The sequence below is a fragment of the Peromyscus leucopus genome, chromosome 10 (assembly GCF_004664715.2).
Source record: "Peromyscus leucopus breed LL Stock chromosome 10, UCI_PerLeu_2.1, whole genome shotgun sequence".
NCBI lineage: Eukaryota > Metazoa > Chordata > Mammalia > Rodentia > Cricetidae > Peromyscus > Peromyscus leucopus.
This window is the reverse complement of record NC_051071.1, coordinates 32,614,914-32,632,799: the sequence shown is the minus strand read 5'-3', so window position 1 is coordinate 32,632,799 and position 17,886 is coordinate 32,614,914. Positions and strand designations below refer to the sequence as shown.

General features: G+C 45.1%; 1 protein-coding gene across 9 annotated transcripts in view; it reads left to right on the top strand.

The window, feature by feature from the left end:
- Window positions 1-17,886, top strand: part of Prom1 (prominin 1) — a 109,968-nt gene that overhangs the window by 78,633 nt on the left and 13,449 nt on the right. For all 9 annotated transcript variants that reach the window (XM_037209008.1, XM_037209010.1, XM_037209013.1 and 6 more), the window contains 8 exons: window positions 2,016-2,168; window positions 7,140-7,263; window positions 8,970-9,073; window positions 10,433-10,517; window positions 12,182-12,328; window positions 12,880-12,951; window positions 14,132-14,224; window positions 16,152-16,205. In XM_037209008.1, the coding sequence (XP_037064903.1) occupies window positions 2,016-2,168; window positions 7,140-7,263; window positions 8,970-9,073; window positions 10,433-10,517; window positions 12,182-12,328; window positions 12,880-12,951; window positions 14,132-14,224; window positions 16,152-16,205 (832 nt within the window). The remainder of the gene's footprint in view (window positions 1-2,015; window positions 2,169-7,139; window positions 7,264-8,969; window positions 9,074-10,432; window positions 10,518-12,181; window positions 12,329-12,879; window positions 12,952-14,131; window positions 14,225-16,151; window positions 16,206-17,886) is intronic.

Sequence of the window (17,886 nt, the reverse complement as noted above, 5' to 3'; positions counted from 1 at the left end):
GATTTGTGTTCTGGGCATGACTGTTTTGGAGACAAGGACTTTGGGGTTCAGAAAAGGGAAATGACTCCTTGAAGGCCACACCATCTGTCTGTGCTTCCAGGGGCTCATGCCACGTTTTTGTCATGGGGCTAGGACACCCAACAGACACTGGCACAGACATAAGACAGAATGTCTCTTAGAGACCAAGTTTCCCAAATGAGACAGTCTAGTACATTTGTCTGCCTCTCCTTCCAACTATTCTTCCTTCCTTCCTACACCCCCACCCGAAGACCTGAAAGCTTTTGTTTTTTGGGAAAAAAAAAATTCAACTAATAATTTGATTCATTAACTCCAAAAGTTCTCTGAACCAGGCTCCATGGCTTATTTAATTTGGCCTCCCTGATATCTGGAACGAACATCCCACTGAATGGCTGCTGGTAGCTATTAGTGTAATTACCAAAATTGCTTTTAATTGAATGAGAAGCTTTGGTGGCCGCTTCTGTCAGGAGGCCCCCAGAGGAGCAGATACTTGTGTTTTTCGGGGTCTGTGATGTTGGGAAGCATTTTTAGCCTTGAGTGCTCCTTAGCTGTAGGGAAAGTTGGTGTACATTCCGGGAATGCCAGTAAGACATAATTGAGGCTCCATTATCCTAAAATGTCTCCCAGGACCATTACAGAATTAAGCTTTGCATTCTGTAACATTTGATTTAGGATGCTCATAAAATTCCAAATGTCTCATGTGTCTACCACACAGAGTATTTCTGGTTCAGTAAGGAACATGATGCCCCAGAATATTTTTGTAACCCCAAAAGAGTTTTGAGGAAGGGAGAGGAGCTTGCTGGAGAGGAGTTTCCCTCTGTCATTTCCTCGGACCCTAGCCACAGCTCGGACACTTGACAAGACTTGAAGGTCTTGGGTGTGTTCTAATCAGGCTCCTGAGGAAGCTTAGGCCTGCTATGAGCCCCACATGATACTATGAGTGTTCACCATCACCATTGAAAAAGGAGGGCACTGCAAAGCCAAGAGGAAAATGTATTGCCTTGTTGGGTTAAGAAGCAGGGGAGGAGCCGGGCGGTGGTGGCGCACGCCTTTAATCCCAGCACTCGGGAGGCAGAGCCAGGCGGATCTCTGTGAGTTCGAGGCCAGCCTGGGCTACCAAGTGAGTTCCAGGAGAGGCGCAAAGCTACACAGAGAAACCCTGTCTCGAAAAAACCAAAAAAAAAAAAAAAAAAAAAAAAAAAAAAAAAAAAGAAGCAGGGGAGGTAGCTCCTTGCTCATCCCTGCAAGGGGTGAATTAGCCAGGGAAATCTCAGAGAGCTCCCCCTAGTGGCGAAGACAGGAGAGAGCTGGTGGGCTGACCTACTCTGCAAGTACCTGGGCCCAGAACCAGGGTTATGTGTTGGCCCACCCCAACATCCACCCCATCTGTGATCTGCTGGAGCATGGAGTGGGGAGGTGAGTCCTGCCGACCCAGAGCTGCAGAATCTCTACAACACAGGACAGCAACAGGATGTCCGGAAGAGTCCCAGTGAGGGCTCAGTGTTGATGGTGTAGCAGAGACCAGGGGCCTTGAACCAGACCAATGATTCTTTGTCATGAACGCCTGCATGTAAAAATGTATGGATAAAGGGGTTTCCTGCATGACTCACTGTGTCACACTGCAGCTTTCATGATGACGTTTTCCCCTTCCTCCTTTTTTTCTTTTCTTTCTTTCCCCTCTTTTTCTCTTAAATTTTATTATGGGCTTGGGAGAGAGATGGGTGGAATCAGGAGGCATGATGTGAAAGACACATCATGTAAATAAAAGTAAATAAAAAATAAATTAAAAAAAAGAAACAGGGGCGAAGGAGGCTCTTGTCATGTAGGCTTGCCCTCTGATGTTAGATGAGAAAGACTACTCCAGCCTTAGCCCATGCTCAGTCAGTTTAGCCATGGCCTGTTTGACGTAGAGTAACAGGACTAGAGAGATGGCCCCGTAGTTAAAGGCTAGACTCACAACCAAACATCGTTCGATAACACTGTACTTTTTTCTGCAGGTGGTTGGGTGGCTTGATTGTCTGCTTCCTGCTGACCCTCATTGTGACCTTCTTTTTCCTGGGCTTGCTGTGTGGTGTGTTTGGCTATGACAAGCGTGCCACCCCAACCAGAAGAGGCTGTGTGTCCAATACTGGAGGCATCTTCCTCATGACGTGAGTGTCCGCTCCATTCCGTCACTTGACGGTAGAAATGTGAGGTGGAGGGTGGTGCTGGGTGTGGTGTTATAGAGCCTGGAGCCCCTGGGTTCACATTGTTTACATATGGTAGGCTCTTTTTTAAACCAGCTGTCATGAAAAGCATTTCCAAGTTGCTAAATACCCATGCCTTCATTGTCATCATTCACTCATTCACTCTCTCACAAGAAGCAGAGATGCCATGATCTGCTGTCAGCGGTACTGCTAACTTGAAACTCCAGGAACTTGACTTAAAGCAAGATATGCCAACTCAGCACCCTTGGTCTTTGGATAAGTAGCCTGAACTAGTGATGATTCCCGCTTTGAAGAGGTCCATACATAGATAGGTTCACATGTTTGGGGAATCTTTACTCTAGGATATTGAGACAAAACCTAGCGGGCAAGAGCAGTGTGCACAATGACGGCGCCAGAAACTTAAACTGGGATGCAGATGCAGTGGCAATGAGTGTGCCACCTCGGAAATGAGGTGGCCTTCAAGTTCTCTTGTTGAAAATAGTGCTAGGATGTGTAAGCAGGTTCAAGGGGAAGTAAGGGTTAAAACTGCTCCTTAGGGAGCTGCAGAACCACATCATCAGCTATGTGCCTTTCCCCTCACTGATATGAGGAAGACGGGAGAGCAGGTGTCATGCATTAATCTGCCTCTTTAAACATGGAGTCACTGTCATACTCAGATTTCGTGTGATCTGTGTGTCTGAGTACTCCCCCCCCCAAACAGGCTCTAGTATCATGTACCTTTATTAACAGTAATGTAGATGTGTCTAAAAATATCCTTCAATGAATTACCTAGGGACTTCCGAGATCTGAGAGCGCTTCACACAAGAGGCATATCTGCTCTCACACCAGATTTAAAACATTCTACTCCAGGACTGGGGAAGTGGCTTCAAGGTGGAGCCCTTGCCTAGCACGTGCAAGTCTCTGGAAGCAACTCAAAGGGAGGGAGGAGGAGGGAGGAGAGGAGGGAGGGAGGGAGGGAGGGAGGGAGGGAGGGAGGGAGGGAGGGAGGGAGGGAGGAATCTTCAAGTGAAAAGTACCTCTCAACAGCAAAGGGAAAATAGCAATAATGAATTACACCAGCAAGAAAAAAAAGTATTTATTTTGCCTTTTTCAAATAAACACAGATAAGTAGATTGGTTTAATGTTAAGACTTTCACAACCTGGGTAACTGGTTGTTTGGAAAACATTTTGATGGCATATATATTCCATCAGATTAACTGCTTGCCGGGGAAGCAAACTAATCTGGAAAATTACTCCTTTTATAAGACTGTAAAAAAAGAAATTCTTATGGATAAAACAACAACAAGAATCTGATGTTTAGCTTCAAACAAGCGAGAACACAAGCACAGAATCCATCCACAGGCTGATGGAGGCTCTAAGCTACTTCTGCTTAGATGTTTTCTGCAGATTGAAGTTGAGTCTGCTCAGAGACAACAGCTCATGGAAACATTTGGGATGGAGGCATGAAAGATGCTAAAACTGCCAGATGCCATCAGATCCATTACAGGCAGGCCGCAAACGTGAATGTCTGCTTTTCTTTACCATTGAACTCTATCTCTGCACATGGCAGGCTTGACTGTGCTTGCTGACCTTTCTGTCTATGCTTAAAGACTCATGACTGTGTTCTCTTTCAAAAACCGATGGTCCAAACCGCTCCTCATGGATATCCAGTGGTCCTTTCATGGTGTCTTCTGAGGGCCCCCAGAGCATCGTAGGGACCCAATGGGATACAATAGTGAACATACAGCATAGGATGTGAGACCACCTTGGAGATTGGATACCCAGCAGTCACAACAAGCTTTTGTTTGTTTAAAGCCCATTGAAAAACTCCCCTTCATCCCTTGACGATAGTGTCCAGATCATTATTCTAGACTTCAGAAGAAAAGTTAATTCCATGAGAGTCACGGGTGTCATGTAGTAGTATGTCTGCATGGTTGGGGGCCATTTCCAAGGTTCACAAGACTCTAGCAAATGCCATAGAGACACTATCAGGTCCATTGTCTAGTGACTCACATCTGAGGCAACCCCTTCAGGAAGAAGAACAAGCTCTAGATGACCCTTTCTGAGCAGGGATGTGCTTCTGTAGCTTGTGTTAAGATAAAATAGGGGTCGAAAATTAGGCACACATTATTATAACCAGACAGATTAGGGCTGGATAATCGGTGTTCTGGGTCTTTCTGAACACTGGAGTCCTTGTTGAGTATTCTTTTTCTCCATCTTGGTTTTCTTTATTGTTACTAGGGTCACATCCAGGGCTTTACACACACTAGCCCAGTGCTCTACCACTGAGCTACATCACCAGCCCCCATTCATAAGGGGCATTTTTGCTTTTGTTTTCCCTTGTGGTCCTTGTTCTTCTTCATCATCTTCTTCCTCTTGGTCCTCCTCTCCCCTGAGCCTTTGAATACTTATCTGTGTGTTCTTACCCTTGGCCTATGTCCACACCACTGACCTATGTCCACACCTGTCCACACCACTGATCTGTGTGTACACACATGTTCATGCCACTGATCTGTGTGTACACACCTGTCCATACCACTGATCTGTGTATTGTGGGATGCCTGCCCCCACCTTTTCCAGGATTCCTATGAGGAGGAGAGAGGAATAAAAAAATATTAGGTAGAGTAATAGGCCTAGCCGATGAGAAGGAAGACAGAAACACAGGATAGCTTCGGAAGGACCTGGGTCAATACCCAACAGTACTCTATTCAAAAGGGCTTTTTATAACAATGCCAAGGGGTGAGGCAAAAGACCTTCCCCTTGCTAGATACAACCAAGTGTAGACCCTTCCAAACACCTGGTACCCAGGCCTGTGGTCCAGTCAACCTCTTATGCAGTCCTGCTGGGTAAAGCAAGCTCAGCTCTCACTGGGAAACCTCTGTGGACTCCCACAGTCTACACAGCTGTCCACACCACTGCTCTATGTATACACGCATTTGGAACACAGAGGCTGACCACTACTCCGTCCTGCCCCCGTTTTTAAGCAGAGCGAATGTCCACCCACACCCTTCCTGCACTCTTCTCCATGCGCCAGCCCTCTTAGCTTCAAGACCTGCATTGTTTCCTGTTCCCTCATCTCCCAGTAGCTCCTGGACCCACTCCAATTTCCTGTCTTCCCCGTCACTCCACCTCTCTCCAGTCAACAGTGACCTCTGTTCTCCAGGACAGCAGGCATAGCAGTGTTTGCAAAGTTGAGCACTCCCTTCTGCAGCTGCCTCCTCCTCCTCCTCCGAAGCCCTCACCCCCTTGACAACTCCACACCTGCATGCTTTCTTTCCTGCTTCTCTGGCTCTCTGCCTTGCTTTATCACGGGGGCTCCTTCCACCACCCCGCCATCCTTCAAAGGGTGGAGTCCTCCAGGCCAGCCCCAGGATGGTGTTCTCTTCAATCCATCCCCGGGGTTAAAGGTCCATGTCTAAGCTGCCGATGGCTAATGCCTCCTCTAATCCCACACAGGTGCCCCAAACACACTGAACTCCTCCACCATGCTGTCACACTGCCGTGTCTCACTGGTAACACGGCCAAGGTCCATTTCATCATCTCTCCTTGCACAGTGCATCAGTGTCCCTGCCCCCTCCCTACCTTGGGTCCCTTCCTCCCTCTCCCTCGCATCCCATTGCCTTCCGTGTTATGTTTCGTTCATCCGCTGGCTTCTCTCCATCAACAACAGTCTCATTACGCAGTTGTCTGGGGGGCACAACAGCCTTCACAGTGGTGTCCCGCCATGTCGACACCTGTCCTACTCATCCTTCTCATTGTGCCAAAAAGTGCTTTTCTGCAGAAAGAAATCGGTAGTTTTCCTCTTGTACTTTATCTCCTTGTGGCTCTCCCAGCCCCTATCCACTATGCCTCTCCATGGCATTCTTGGCTACCCCTGTGGAGACAGAGCCACACCGGTCCCTTTCAGGACCTCAGCGGTACTGTGTGAGTTACTTTTCTCACTGCTGTAACATAGGACCAGATAAGCACCTGAAGGGAGGAGGGGTGTATTTGGAGGGCTTGAGGGGTACATCCATGGTGGTGAGGAAGTCATGGCAGCAGGAGCTGGAGGGTCACGCTGCACCTGCAGGCGGGAAGTGGGAAGCCAAGAATGCTAGTGCTTGGCTCGTTTTCTCTTTCTGATCAGTCAGGGACCTCAGCCCACGGATCGGCGCTACCTCCAGTTAAGGTAGAGTGTCCCACATCAGTTATCCTAATCCAGATAACCCTCCACAAGCATGCCTAAGAATATCACACAGGCCCCCATGTGTGAATGCTTGCCTCCCCAGTTGGTAGAGCTGTGTGGTAGGTTTAGGAGATGTATCCTTGCTGGAGGAAGTATGTCCCTGGGGGGCTGGGCTTTGAGGTTTCAAAAGACTCATACCATTCCCAGTGCACTCTCCTCACTTCTTGTTTCCGGCTCAAAATGAAAACCCTCAGCCTTGGCTCCAGCTGTCATGTCTACTGCTTGCTGCCATGCTTCACCATGACAAAAATCTTATCCCTCTGGAACTGTAAACCAAATAAACCATTCTGTAAATTGCCTTGGCCATGGTGTTTTATCACTGCACTTGAAAGCAAACTAAGACACTGTCTGTCTCCTTGGTGTGCCTAGAGATTTATTTCCTAAGTGATGCTAGGTTGGCAGTTTGGCTCTCCACAGGCACACTTCCTACTTAGGGTCTCTCTACCATCTACATCCCTGTTGGAAGAATCGGTTCTCAGCTGGCCCCAGAGCCCAGGCTCTGGACCACGCAAGACTAAAAGTAGGCTCAACACTATCATTGTAAGGGTTCTGTAAGCATTTGCCAAGACCCCAGTGGTAACCCACTGCCTCTGTTCACTGTGGAACGTCAATGCATTTTTACCCACAAAGCACTGAAGACTGCAGGTCCACTATATGACGAGTAGATGAAATTAGTGAGAGCTAAACAACTCACATTGTGTTTTTTCCAGTGGGGTCGGACTCAGCTTCCTTTTTTGCTGGATATTGATGATCCTTGTGGTTCTCACTTTCGTTGTTGGTGCAAATGTGGAAAAGTTGCTCTGTGAACCTTATGCAAACAAGAAATTATTTCAGGTAAATATGGTTTTCTTCTTATGAGGGAGGCTTGGATAGACACTTGGGTCTCACTGTATCTTGTGGGTAGCATCAAGTGAAAAACTATAGGTAATTTGCTCTCGTTCACCAAGTTGAAATTCTGCTTGTGTTAGCTAGTGCACACGCATACATGTACACGGTAGCAAGCTTACCCTGGTAGATGTTGAGGGGGCACAGTTAAGAATTGGATTTCAGGTTTGCTTTCCCCAAGACCAACTCACAAAGACTCCAGCCTGCACTTTCACTTTCTTCATTAATGTAGAGATTTGGCTCACGTGCCTGATTTCTAGTTGGCTTCCCAGTATTTTCTGTAGATTTTGATTTGTGGTGTGGTGTGGTGTGGTGTGGTGTGGTGTGGTGTGTGTGTGTGTGTGTGTGTGTTGTTTTGTATGTGTGATGTTTTTGTGTTGGTGTGGGATGTTTGTGGTGAATGCATGTTTGTGTGTGTGTACTGTGTGTGTGTGTGTGTGTGTGTGTGTGTGTGTGTGTGTGTGTAGGCCAGAGGGCAATGTCAGATGTATTTTTCTATTCCATTTTTTGAGACAGGGTCTGTAACTGAATCTGGATCTCATTAGTTGGCTATACCGGCTGGCCAGTGAGCCTCTAGGACCTGCCCTTCTCTGCCCTCTGGTCCTGAGGTCACACACCTACATTCATCTTTTACATGGGTGCCAGGATCTGGACTCAGGTTCTTATGCTTGCACAGCAAACACTTTACCCATGGAGCCATCTTTCCAGCCCCCGAGCCTGATGTTTGGAGTGTATTTTACTCCCTCTTTTATTGTGTGTATGTTTTCCACCTGGCATCTGTTATAAAAACAAGTGAAGGACTGCATGGGTAACCAATTCTAGCTTCAGTCATCATTAGTCCAGGGATACTAAACTGAGAGCATCAATGGATTACATAGTCACTATTTCTTAAGAAAACAGTAGTAGAGCATTACCTTCAAGTTATTGCTTAAGAAAATAATTAAGCATAGGTGAACTTCATGTTTGGTCTTGGGTCCCATCACTTAGATGCCTCTTTATATGTATGTGAATATTTTATGATCAGAAAAAAAATTCTAAATCTGCAACACTTTTGGTTCCAAGCATTCTAGAAGGGAAATGCTGAATCTGTGCTTGGCCAGCACATGCCCAGGCCCACACTGGTATACTTCTCTTCAGTTTGTGTGGTAGAGTTGGAAAGTGGGGCTCTATTTTCTTTGCTTTGTTCTTAAGACAGGGTCTCGCTAGGTAGCCCTGGCTGTCCTGAAACTCACAGAGATCTTCCTGCATTTGCCTCCAGAATGAGAGGTTAAAGGCGTGTGCCATCATGCCCAACTGGAAATTGAGTTTTAGTTCACTTTGTCCTAAGAGACTGAGTCTATTGCTTTATAACTTGCTTTTAATTCTTCTAAACCAAATAGTCTAGTCCTTCTTATTCTAATATGTGTAGTAAATTCAAGTTGCTCTAAAAACACAGTTTCAGTTGTTCTGATTGATGCTATTCAGTGCTCAACCCATTGATTCTAATTGTGCTACTGTTTTCTGATTTGGGGTTGGAAATGAATAAGAAATATCACAACAAAATATCTCAAAAGTGGGGGTGTCGAGAAAAAAATCTCAAAAATATCTAACGGAATCTTACTTTTTACTGTATGAGTTAGTGTACAACTGTCTTTAAAACAACTTCTCTGTTCCAGGTCCTGGACACTCCCTACCTGCTAAGAGAACAGTGGCAATTCTTTCTGTCTGGCTTGATCCTCAAAGACTCAAACATTAACCTGACATTTGAACAAGTTTACAGGTACATTTCCCTGCTGAAAATTTTGTTGTTGTTGTTAAGAATAAGGATTTCACTTCCAGTGTTGTTTTTTTTAACTTAGTGATAAGAAGTCCCAATTAATTTCAGAGCTAAACTGTTTTCTAGTCTCAGCAAAATATCACGGCAAAGGATATCTCTCCCAAATGTCATGTTTTCAAACTTTTGTGACCTAATCTTGGTGATTTTTCAGTCCCCTTGTCTAGGTATTCCCTAAGATTCCCTGGATAAAGTAACAATAGGATGAATTAACAAAATCCTCCAAGAACTCAGAGTGGCACATATCACAGACACCACAATAGTGAGTCAGCTTTAGGGCTAGCCTGTGCATTGTGTAGTCAGGTCACCTGGGATCCAATAATGAAACAGATTTAGGGCTAGCCTGTGCATTGTACAGTCAGGTCACCTGGGATCCAGTCTTGTTCCTGTGACCCCGGACAATTTAATTTCTCTCCATTTAATATGGTGAATAACAATAAGAATCTCCCCTTGGAGTTGTTAGGGCTGGGTGAGATGTATGTGTTTGGAGTAGTTCCTGACACACTTTAAGAACATGATAAAACAGTGTTTTATGATAGTTCATCAGCATGCATTTTCTACCCCTGACATGTGAGAACATTAATAGAACATCCTGACTTCTGTCATTAATTCCCTGGGATACTAAATGATACACAGATTTCTCTAACCCTTTTATAACCTTAAAATTTAAAGTCCTGCAGCAGTGGCATGACAGACCCTTCTCGTGTGTAACGGACCCCTCATTTTAAAATCTTTTCTTTCATTAGCACCCTCCTTAATAGTGAGTTGGCTGAGAAAACATTCAAGCAGTCAGCATCTTTCCCCTGGAAGCATCTTCTTCCCTAGAATGTTCCCTCTTGAGTGGGAGACCTGGTCATGTTCATGGCCCTCTTTGGATCTTCCCACCTTCCTTAGTAAGTGTCTTTTGATGTTCAACAGCCACATGGGTGCACACATGAAAGTACTGGGTGACTTCTGGAGGTCTTGCTTCAGCACCTCAAATTCTGGGTCACCTAACAAGACACAGAAAGGACCTGACCTCCGTCCTGAGGGACTGAGGGCTCCCCATTGTTTAATATCATTCAAAGAAAAATGATTTCCGTTGCCTTTAGTTCTGTTTTTAGAGTAAGTCTCTAAATAGTATGTGATATTCCCTTCCCTCCAAACCTAGGGTAATGGACACAAGTCCTCACTTCCCATCATGTGCCTTTGCCAGGTGGAAAAATAGTCCTGCTAGCCTGAGGGGTTACTAACCTCTCTCCTCTTCCTTAGTGAAAGTCAGAGATTGCTATGTTGCTCATCTGGTCGTGTTTTCTCTTCCTATAGGGATTGCAAAAAGGGTCGAGGTGTATATGCTACCTTTCAGCTTGATAACGTCTTCAACATCAGTGAGAATTTCAACATTGAGAAGGTAAGTCATTAGAACCAGTCATGAACTTGACTTTGTTTTACTAATAGACCCAGGTGCATTTCTTCCCTTTGGTGAAGGCTGATGCGATATAAAGTGACATCGAGGAGATTACAATGGATACAAAACTCATATAAACCTGTCTAATAAAAGCTCTTCACATTGGAAAGGGGTCAAGCCATCATGGCCTCCTGCCCCCCCCCCCCCCCCGTACCTCTAATGACTTTCCATGATGCCAAATGAGAGAAGTGGGCCAAGACCACCTCCTTTGGTCCCCGTAAAATCTACTCATTCTGCAAGCTGTTTGTGATTCTCACTTTTATCTGTTAATCTCAAAACACCTTCACACCCCCAACCAGCTATCTTTCTCTTCTTCACACTTTGAGTTTTTCCAATGCTATGCAAGACCCTCCAAAGAGGTCTCCCATGAGAGACTTCTCAGGGAAACTGTTAATTTCATCTGGTGAGCATGCTCTACAAGAACAGGCCTACTCACTTCCCAGGGATGTTGTTCCTTCAAGACCAGGTCTTTTATTCTGCCACCCCATCCTCATTCCTTACAACGTAAGCACTGCCTCCCCAGGACTCCTGAGTGGGTTATGCGAGCCCTACCTACCTGTGGCAAGAAGAAGAAAGGATAGAATCAAGAGTAGTAGAATGACGATCTTAGCTGTGCTCCAGCCCACACCCTTGTCATGTCTTGAGATGCCAAGGAAAGGCCATCCCAGAGACAATGAACAGAAGAGAGAGCAATAGTATCTGCTCCAGGTCTAGAGAGCAGTTAGCTTACATGTCCTCAATCTCCCTGCTAGGAGGCCGTTTTTTTTTTTTTTTTTTTTTTTTTTTTTTTGTCTTCTCAGCTTCCATAATGAGTAGATAGATCTGAAGCAAGACCAAGGGAGAAGGTCCTGGCCCACATCTTGCTCACTTAAGCATCATGGGAGGTCATTAGGGGAGCCAAGGGGACTATGATGGCACTACAGCTTTTCAGTGTGAAGACCTTTTATTTGAAAGGTTTACATGGATTTAGTATCTAGCATCTCCCCTAAATATTCCCATAAATAAAACATCATCTTGTGACCAAGTCCTAAGCAGATTTCTTATACTCCTTTGCCCATCATGCCATGGGCTATTTTCCCTGCACCATGTTATGTAACAGTTGAGAATGGCAGCCAGACACTGTATGCTTATGGTAACTACTGGTTGGCTGTTAGGACAACCCCATATCAGCAACCACATTCCCAGGATCATTGTCTCCCATAAGATATCTCCCATGCCTTCCCTACTACCCAGGTGCATGCTGGTCCCCTCCCTGGAATGCCAGCCCACCCTGCCCTTTCAGCCTCATTTGTCAAGACTAGATGCTTAGACGTCATTTCTTCTCTGCACTCCATTTCCACTGAGTCCTCTCCGCCTGGTCTTCTGATGGAGTTCATGGGTCCCTCTCTTATGACTCAGCCTCTTCCCTCTGAGATCTTCAAGGCTGGAGATGCAATATTATTTCACTTTAAATTCCACCTCCAGAGAGAATACTTACATAGGCAGAGAAGGAAGTAATTCAAATCAAAATACATGCATCTCTTTCGATCTAGTGTAGTCTCTTTCGTCTTGAAGACTTGAGTGTGTGACCTTCTTGGGAGATGAAAGGATGCTTTTGTTTCACACAGCATACTGGAGAAATAATCAAGGAGTTGGATAACCTGAATGTGAATGTTGATAACATTGAACTGTTGGACAAAGCAGGAAGGAAAAACCTACAGGACTTTGCACATTCTTGGAAAGATGCAATCGATTACTCCAAGTACTTGAAGGAGGTATGAGCAAGATACACATGTATGGTCTTTGGGGAGAAATTAGAGTATCATATTTTTTTTTTGAAGTTTTGTTTATCACAACAGTGGATTCACATAGCATAAAGGTCAGAGTTCTAAAGGCCAGCCGTTTAGTGGCATCTAGTATATTCATAGTTCCACCTCCAGTCCCAGCATGTTTTCATCACCCACAGGAAACACTCTACCCATAAGCAGTTGTTACCCAGTCCCAAATTCCTGGCAGCCACCCATCTACACTCTATTCTGTATAATCCATATAAGTAGCAACATACACTTTGTGACTTACATTTCTAGATTCTTCCACTGAGCATGTTTTTGTCAAATCTATGAATGTTACCTGTGTATTAGTGGCATTATTTTATGGGTGGGTAAAAATAATACATAGGAATGCAAATGTAACCTATGTGGGCATTTCTAGCCTTGTTTTGTTGCCTGATGGCTGTAGCCCCATGTTCAACATGCTACCTTTCGATGGTGTCCCTATAAAAGCCCAGGTCTGTAACATGGTTTTCTTTTCATTTCCTCCCTGGTAGGCTGAGAAATCTCCTACCAAAGTGGATCTGCTGGCATTTGCCTCTTCTCTGGAAGAAAAGGCAAACAAGTTGGTGAGTTCAATAGTCTTGTCAAATGCTGTCATAGTTGGAAAGGCAAACATTATCATTGTTAGGAAGCCACAAAGTGGTCCCTGTCACCATGGCTTGACTTTGTCTCACAGCACCTCACTAGTGCATTAGAGGCCCCATGCCAGCTGTCCCTCTGTGGTCCAGAAGGCTAAACAGCTTTACCTCTGCATGTGCTTTCACAGATCAACACCTCCACTTCAAACACATGCACACGTGTGCACGCATGCTCACATACACACACACACCATGCATACATGCATGCATACACACATATATACATGGATATATACACAATTCATACACACACAGACATGCACACATGGAGACACACACAGACATACACATATACACAGGTACATACACAGCATGAAGACAAACATACACACATGCAGACATACACACATACAGACATACACACATATATGTACACAGTTGTATAGACACACGTGCACACTCGTACACCCAGACATGCACACATACATATGCACACACACACACATTTTTCTTGCAGGTAAAGGAGTGCTAGCTGAGTTGTGTCTTGCATCACCAACAGAAGGCACATAAGCTTGAGCAGAGGCACCATCATAGCCCATAGACTTGCCTAACGTCAGCTCTTCTGCATGGCCCCTTCAAGAAATAGCAATGTGTGGTGACAGGGAAGCGGAGCTCTGGAGGAAGACCCAGGTTTAAGTCCTGGCTCAGTCTCTTCCTGATCCTAGTGGCCCAAGCAGGGTATTTCACTCACCGTGCCTTAGTTTCCCCATCTGTAAAAATGGAGGCAGTAATTACACCTGTTTTGCAGGATTATTATAGCTCATATACTGACCATCATTTCAATGTGAATTAACTTGAATTATCTTCATTTGAGCCTTGGTTTTTCTCAACTGTGAAACAGGGAAATTGACTAGCTGTGTCGTTTGGAGGCGGGAAAAAGAAACCACGGCATCTTGTGTTTAGGAAGTGCTTTTGAGTGAAGTGTTGCCGAGTCCGTGGCTCTGTAGTGTGAAGCAGTTTGTCTAGGCGCCCTGCTGCCTACCCATGTCATGCTCGTCTAAGAGGGGTCCTGGTTATGTGGTATCTTCTGGTATCCTTTCTGGTTAATGAGTCTGTTTTGTAGTCCAGAAGGATGGTGTTGATCCTTATGTTTTTCTTTTCCTTGTAGCCTGAAGGAAAGTTGAAACAGGCCTTGAAAACAGATGTGCAGAATATTATAGCCATCCACCAGCAGCAAGTCCTTCCTTTGCAGCAATCACTGGTAATAGTCAACACCCTGTGGCATTTCATGGTGGCCTGAGTGAAATCTAGCACCTAATTGTCTAGTTAACTTGCAAACAGCCTGAAGACACACACTCATCAGATGGAGGGCTCCAACCACTCAGCCTCAGTTTCAGATATGGATCTGGGCTTTCACAACCACAACCTTTAAATCATGCCTTTCTTTACTGTGCCTCCCTCTGTTCCTTCCAAGAGAGTGTGAGCAGTGAGGCGCACCCCACATCTGTCTCCATATAGCCTGGGCTCCTGCTAGTAGGCCTCCTGGGCAGTGTGATTGTGCTCTGGACTCTTGCTGACATATTCTCCAATCCTTTTTCTCCGAACTTTGCTTAGAAATATGTGAAGGCGAGGGTAAGTACTTCTTCTGTTCCCCTCAGCTCTGTTGACTCCTTCCATGGCTATTGCTCTCTTTCTCCTCTGTTCCACCCTCAACTTTCTCTTCCCTTGCTTCTAATGTAACAGAGGTAGTTGGTGGTTTGGAATCACACAGACCTGGTTTCAAATACCTCTTTGTCCCTCTAAAACATAATGACTTCCCAGTGTCCTCATCAAACAATAAGGTTTGTTTATAGACGAAAATAATAGAAATAAATAAAATAATAGAAGCAAAGAGAATGATGGGCTATTAGGGGTGGAGCCTACATTGCTATCACTTGGTCCATGGAAATGGTTGGCTTCTGAACTTGAGGACTCAGGAACCAGAGGAATCAATGTTAGGCTTGCTCCTGGGCCTGTTTGTGGCTGTAAAAGGGAGAACTGTGTAGAAACAGGGTCCCTAGGTCAGCTGCCCAGGTTTGCAGAAGTGCATGCAAGTCCGTCCTCTCTAACATAGAAACTTCTGGATCTAGTTTCCACTCTGGTTGTCTCTCTGTCTTGGCCTTCTTACTTTCTGGTTTGCTAGAGTTCCACAGGGTTCTGTCATTGGATTCATGTACGCCGTGGATTGGCTTCATAGAATTCTGTGTCGTTGTGCGCACCTAAAACACAGGGTTCTGTCATTGGATTCATGTACGCCGTGAATTGGCTTCATAGAATTCTCTGTCATTGTGCACACCTAGAGCAAGCTGGTTAACATAGTGAACATACCTATTGCTGTTGTTTTCATTTTTTTTCTAGGCTTTTCTTCAAGTAGACGGGACACCTTGGTCTCTTCTGAGCTAGGACAGCCTGGCCACAGAGCCATCATATTAATCAAGGGCTGGCAACTGGCCCTCGTCAACCACAGCATGACTCAATCCAGCCTGCTGCCAGTTAAAAAAGCCATTGCAGCTTATTAGAAAACCATGGCCACTTTTGGCCATAAGAATAGAATATGGCACCAGGTGATGGTGGTGCATGCCTTTAATTCCAGCACTAGGGAGGCAGAGTCAGGCGAATCCCTTTAAGTTTGAGGCCAGCCTGGTCTACAGAGAGAGTTCCACAACAACCAGGGCTGTTACACAGAGAAACCCTATCTCAATAAAATAAAATAAAATAAAATAAATAAAATAAAATAAATAGAATAGACAATGGCCCCTAAAACCCGAAATATTTATAGTGTGGCCTTTTACAGATAAAGTTTGCCACTTGAACCTAAATGATTCAAGTAAGCCACACTTGGGGGGAAGGCTCTGTTTCAAATAATGCTTTTCCAACTGATTAAACCTATTTTGAAGGCGTTCTTGTATGCTGTGTGTGTGATATGCTGCCCTTAAAGCCTTTGAGTATGGTCCTGCTTTTCCTCTGTGGGTTTTCTCACACACTAATGGTGTATAAGGTCATGTTGTTGCTTGTGTCTGCTGTACTTTCTAGAATGCAGCCATTACTCTGTCCAGTCAGATTGATGTCTGTGTTGGGGGAGGGACTGACATAAGGCCCTTTTGGTGCTTTGGATAAGAATTTTGAAATGCTTTTCTTTTCTCCACCAGGATGCTTTAAAACAGAGTGTCCGGACACTTGAGCGCGCGAGTGATAAGTTGCCGGTAAGGGTTTCGATTTTCTTTCATGAGGTTTTGTTATCAAATTTCACACCTAGAATTTCAGAGGTATTGGTTTTCAGGAGTAGTTTAAGTTAAAAGGAGGTGTTCGGAGTATTTTGAATACCGAACTTGGTTTTCCTCCTCCCAAAAGCTTCTGTTAATGCAAGTTTCAAGAGTCTGGGTCTTTCTGGGTAGGAGGTGAGCTTAAGCATGGCTACTTTATTATTATTATTAATTATTATTATTATTTATTTTATGTGCATTGGTGTTTTGCCTGCATGTATATCTGTGTGAGGGTGTTGGGTCTCCTGGAACTGGAATTACAGACAGTTGTGACCTGCCATGTGGGTGCTGGGAATTGAACCCAGGTCTTCTGGAAGAGCAGTCAGTACTCTTAACTGCTGAGCCACCTCTCCAGACCCCGCATGGTTACTTTTTAAGAAGTTTATTTTTATTTTATGTTCATTGGTGTTTTGCCTGCATGTATGTCTGTGTAAGGATGTCAGATCCCCTGGAACTAGAGTTACAGACAGTTGTGAGCTGCCATGTGGGTACTGGGGATTGAACCTAGATCCTCTGGAAGAGCAGCCAGTGCTCTTAACCTCTGAGCTGTCTCTCCAGCCCAAAACATGGTTACTTTTATAAAGATTGTGCTGCATATCACTGGTAGTCTTGGCACTGTTTACTGCACATGTTCACTATCACTGCTGGGCATGCCACAGGCTTTTCTACTTGTCCACCCCCTAAAAGACTCAGCCTGGAAGAGAGACTCTTGTTACAGCTGGTAGGAAGCATGGCAGTAGGCAGACAGGCATGGTGCTGGAGCAGTAGATGTAAGCTTACATCTGATCCACAAGCATGCAGAGAAGGAGAGGGACAGGAAAGGAAGGAGGGAGGGGAGGAGGGAGGGGAAAGACACAGAGAAAGACGCTGGGCAACGGCATGGGCTTTTCAAACCTCCCACCACCAGTGACACACTTCCTCCAACAAGGCCACACCTCCTAATCCTTGCCAAACTGTTCCACCAGCTAGAGACCATGTTTTCAAATATATGAGCCTATGGAGGCCATTCTCATCCAATCCACCATAAGATGACACCCCCAGACATATTTACTATTTGTGGCTTTGAGCAGGGATCGTTTCAGTTACAAACAATAACAGAATGGTACAAGCTGGGGGTGTGAGCGAGAGCATGGATTGCCTTTAAGCCACTGCTCAGCATGCTGTCACTTGTCTAACATTCCGTTAGCTGAAACAAGTCACTTGGCCACAGCCATTGTCATCATCATGAGGTGGGAGAAGTACAGTTCTGCCTCAGTGCAGGAGGGGATGGCTTCCAAGACACCCCATGAATACTCAAGTCCCTTACATCAATTGCACAGAATGTGTATCTAACATAGGTACACCTTCTGGTGTCCTGAACCATCTCTAGATTACTTACAACACTTAATGCAGTAGAAACACAATGTAACTAGCTGCCATCCTGTATTATTTAGGGGAAAATGATCAGAAAAATCTTAACACATTCAGTAAACCCCTCCTTTTCCTGCCACAAAAGGTTAATTGAGTCAGGTAGTGATTGCACATGCCTTTAATTCCAGCACTCAGGAGGCAGAGGTGAGCAGATCTCTGAGTCAAGACTAGCCTGGTTTACAGAGTGAGTTCCAGGACAGCCAGGACTGCA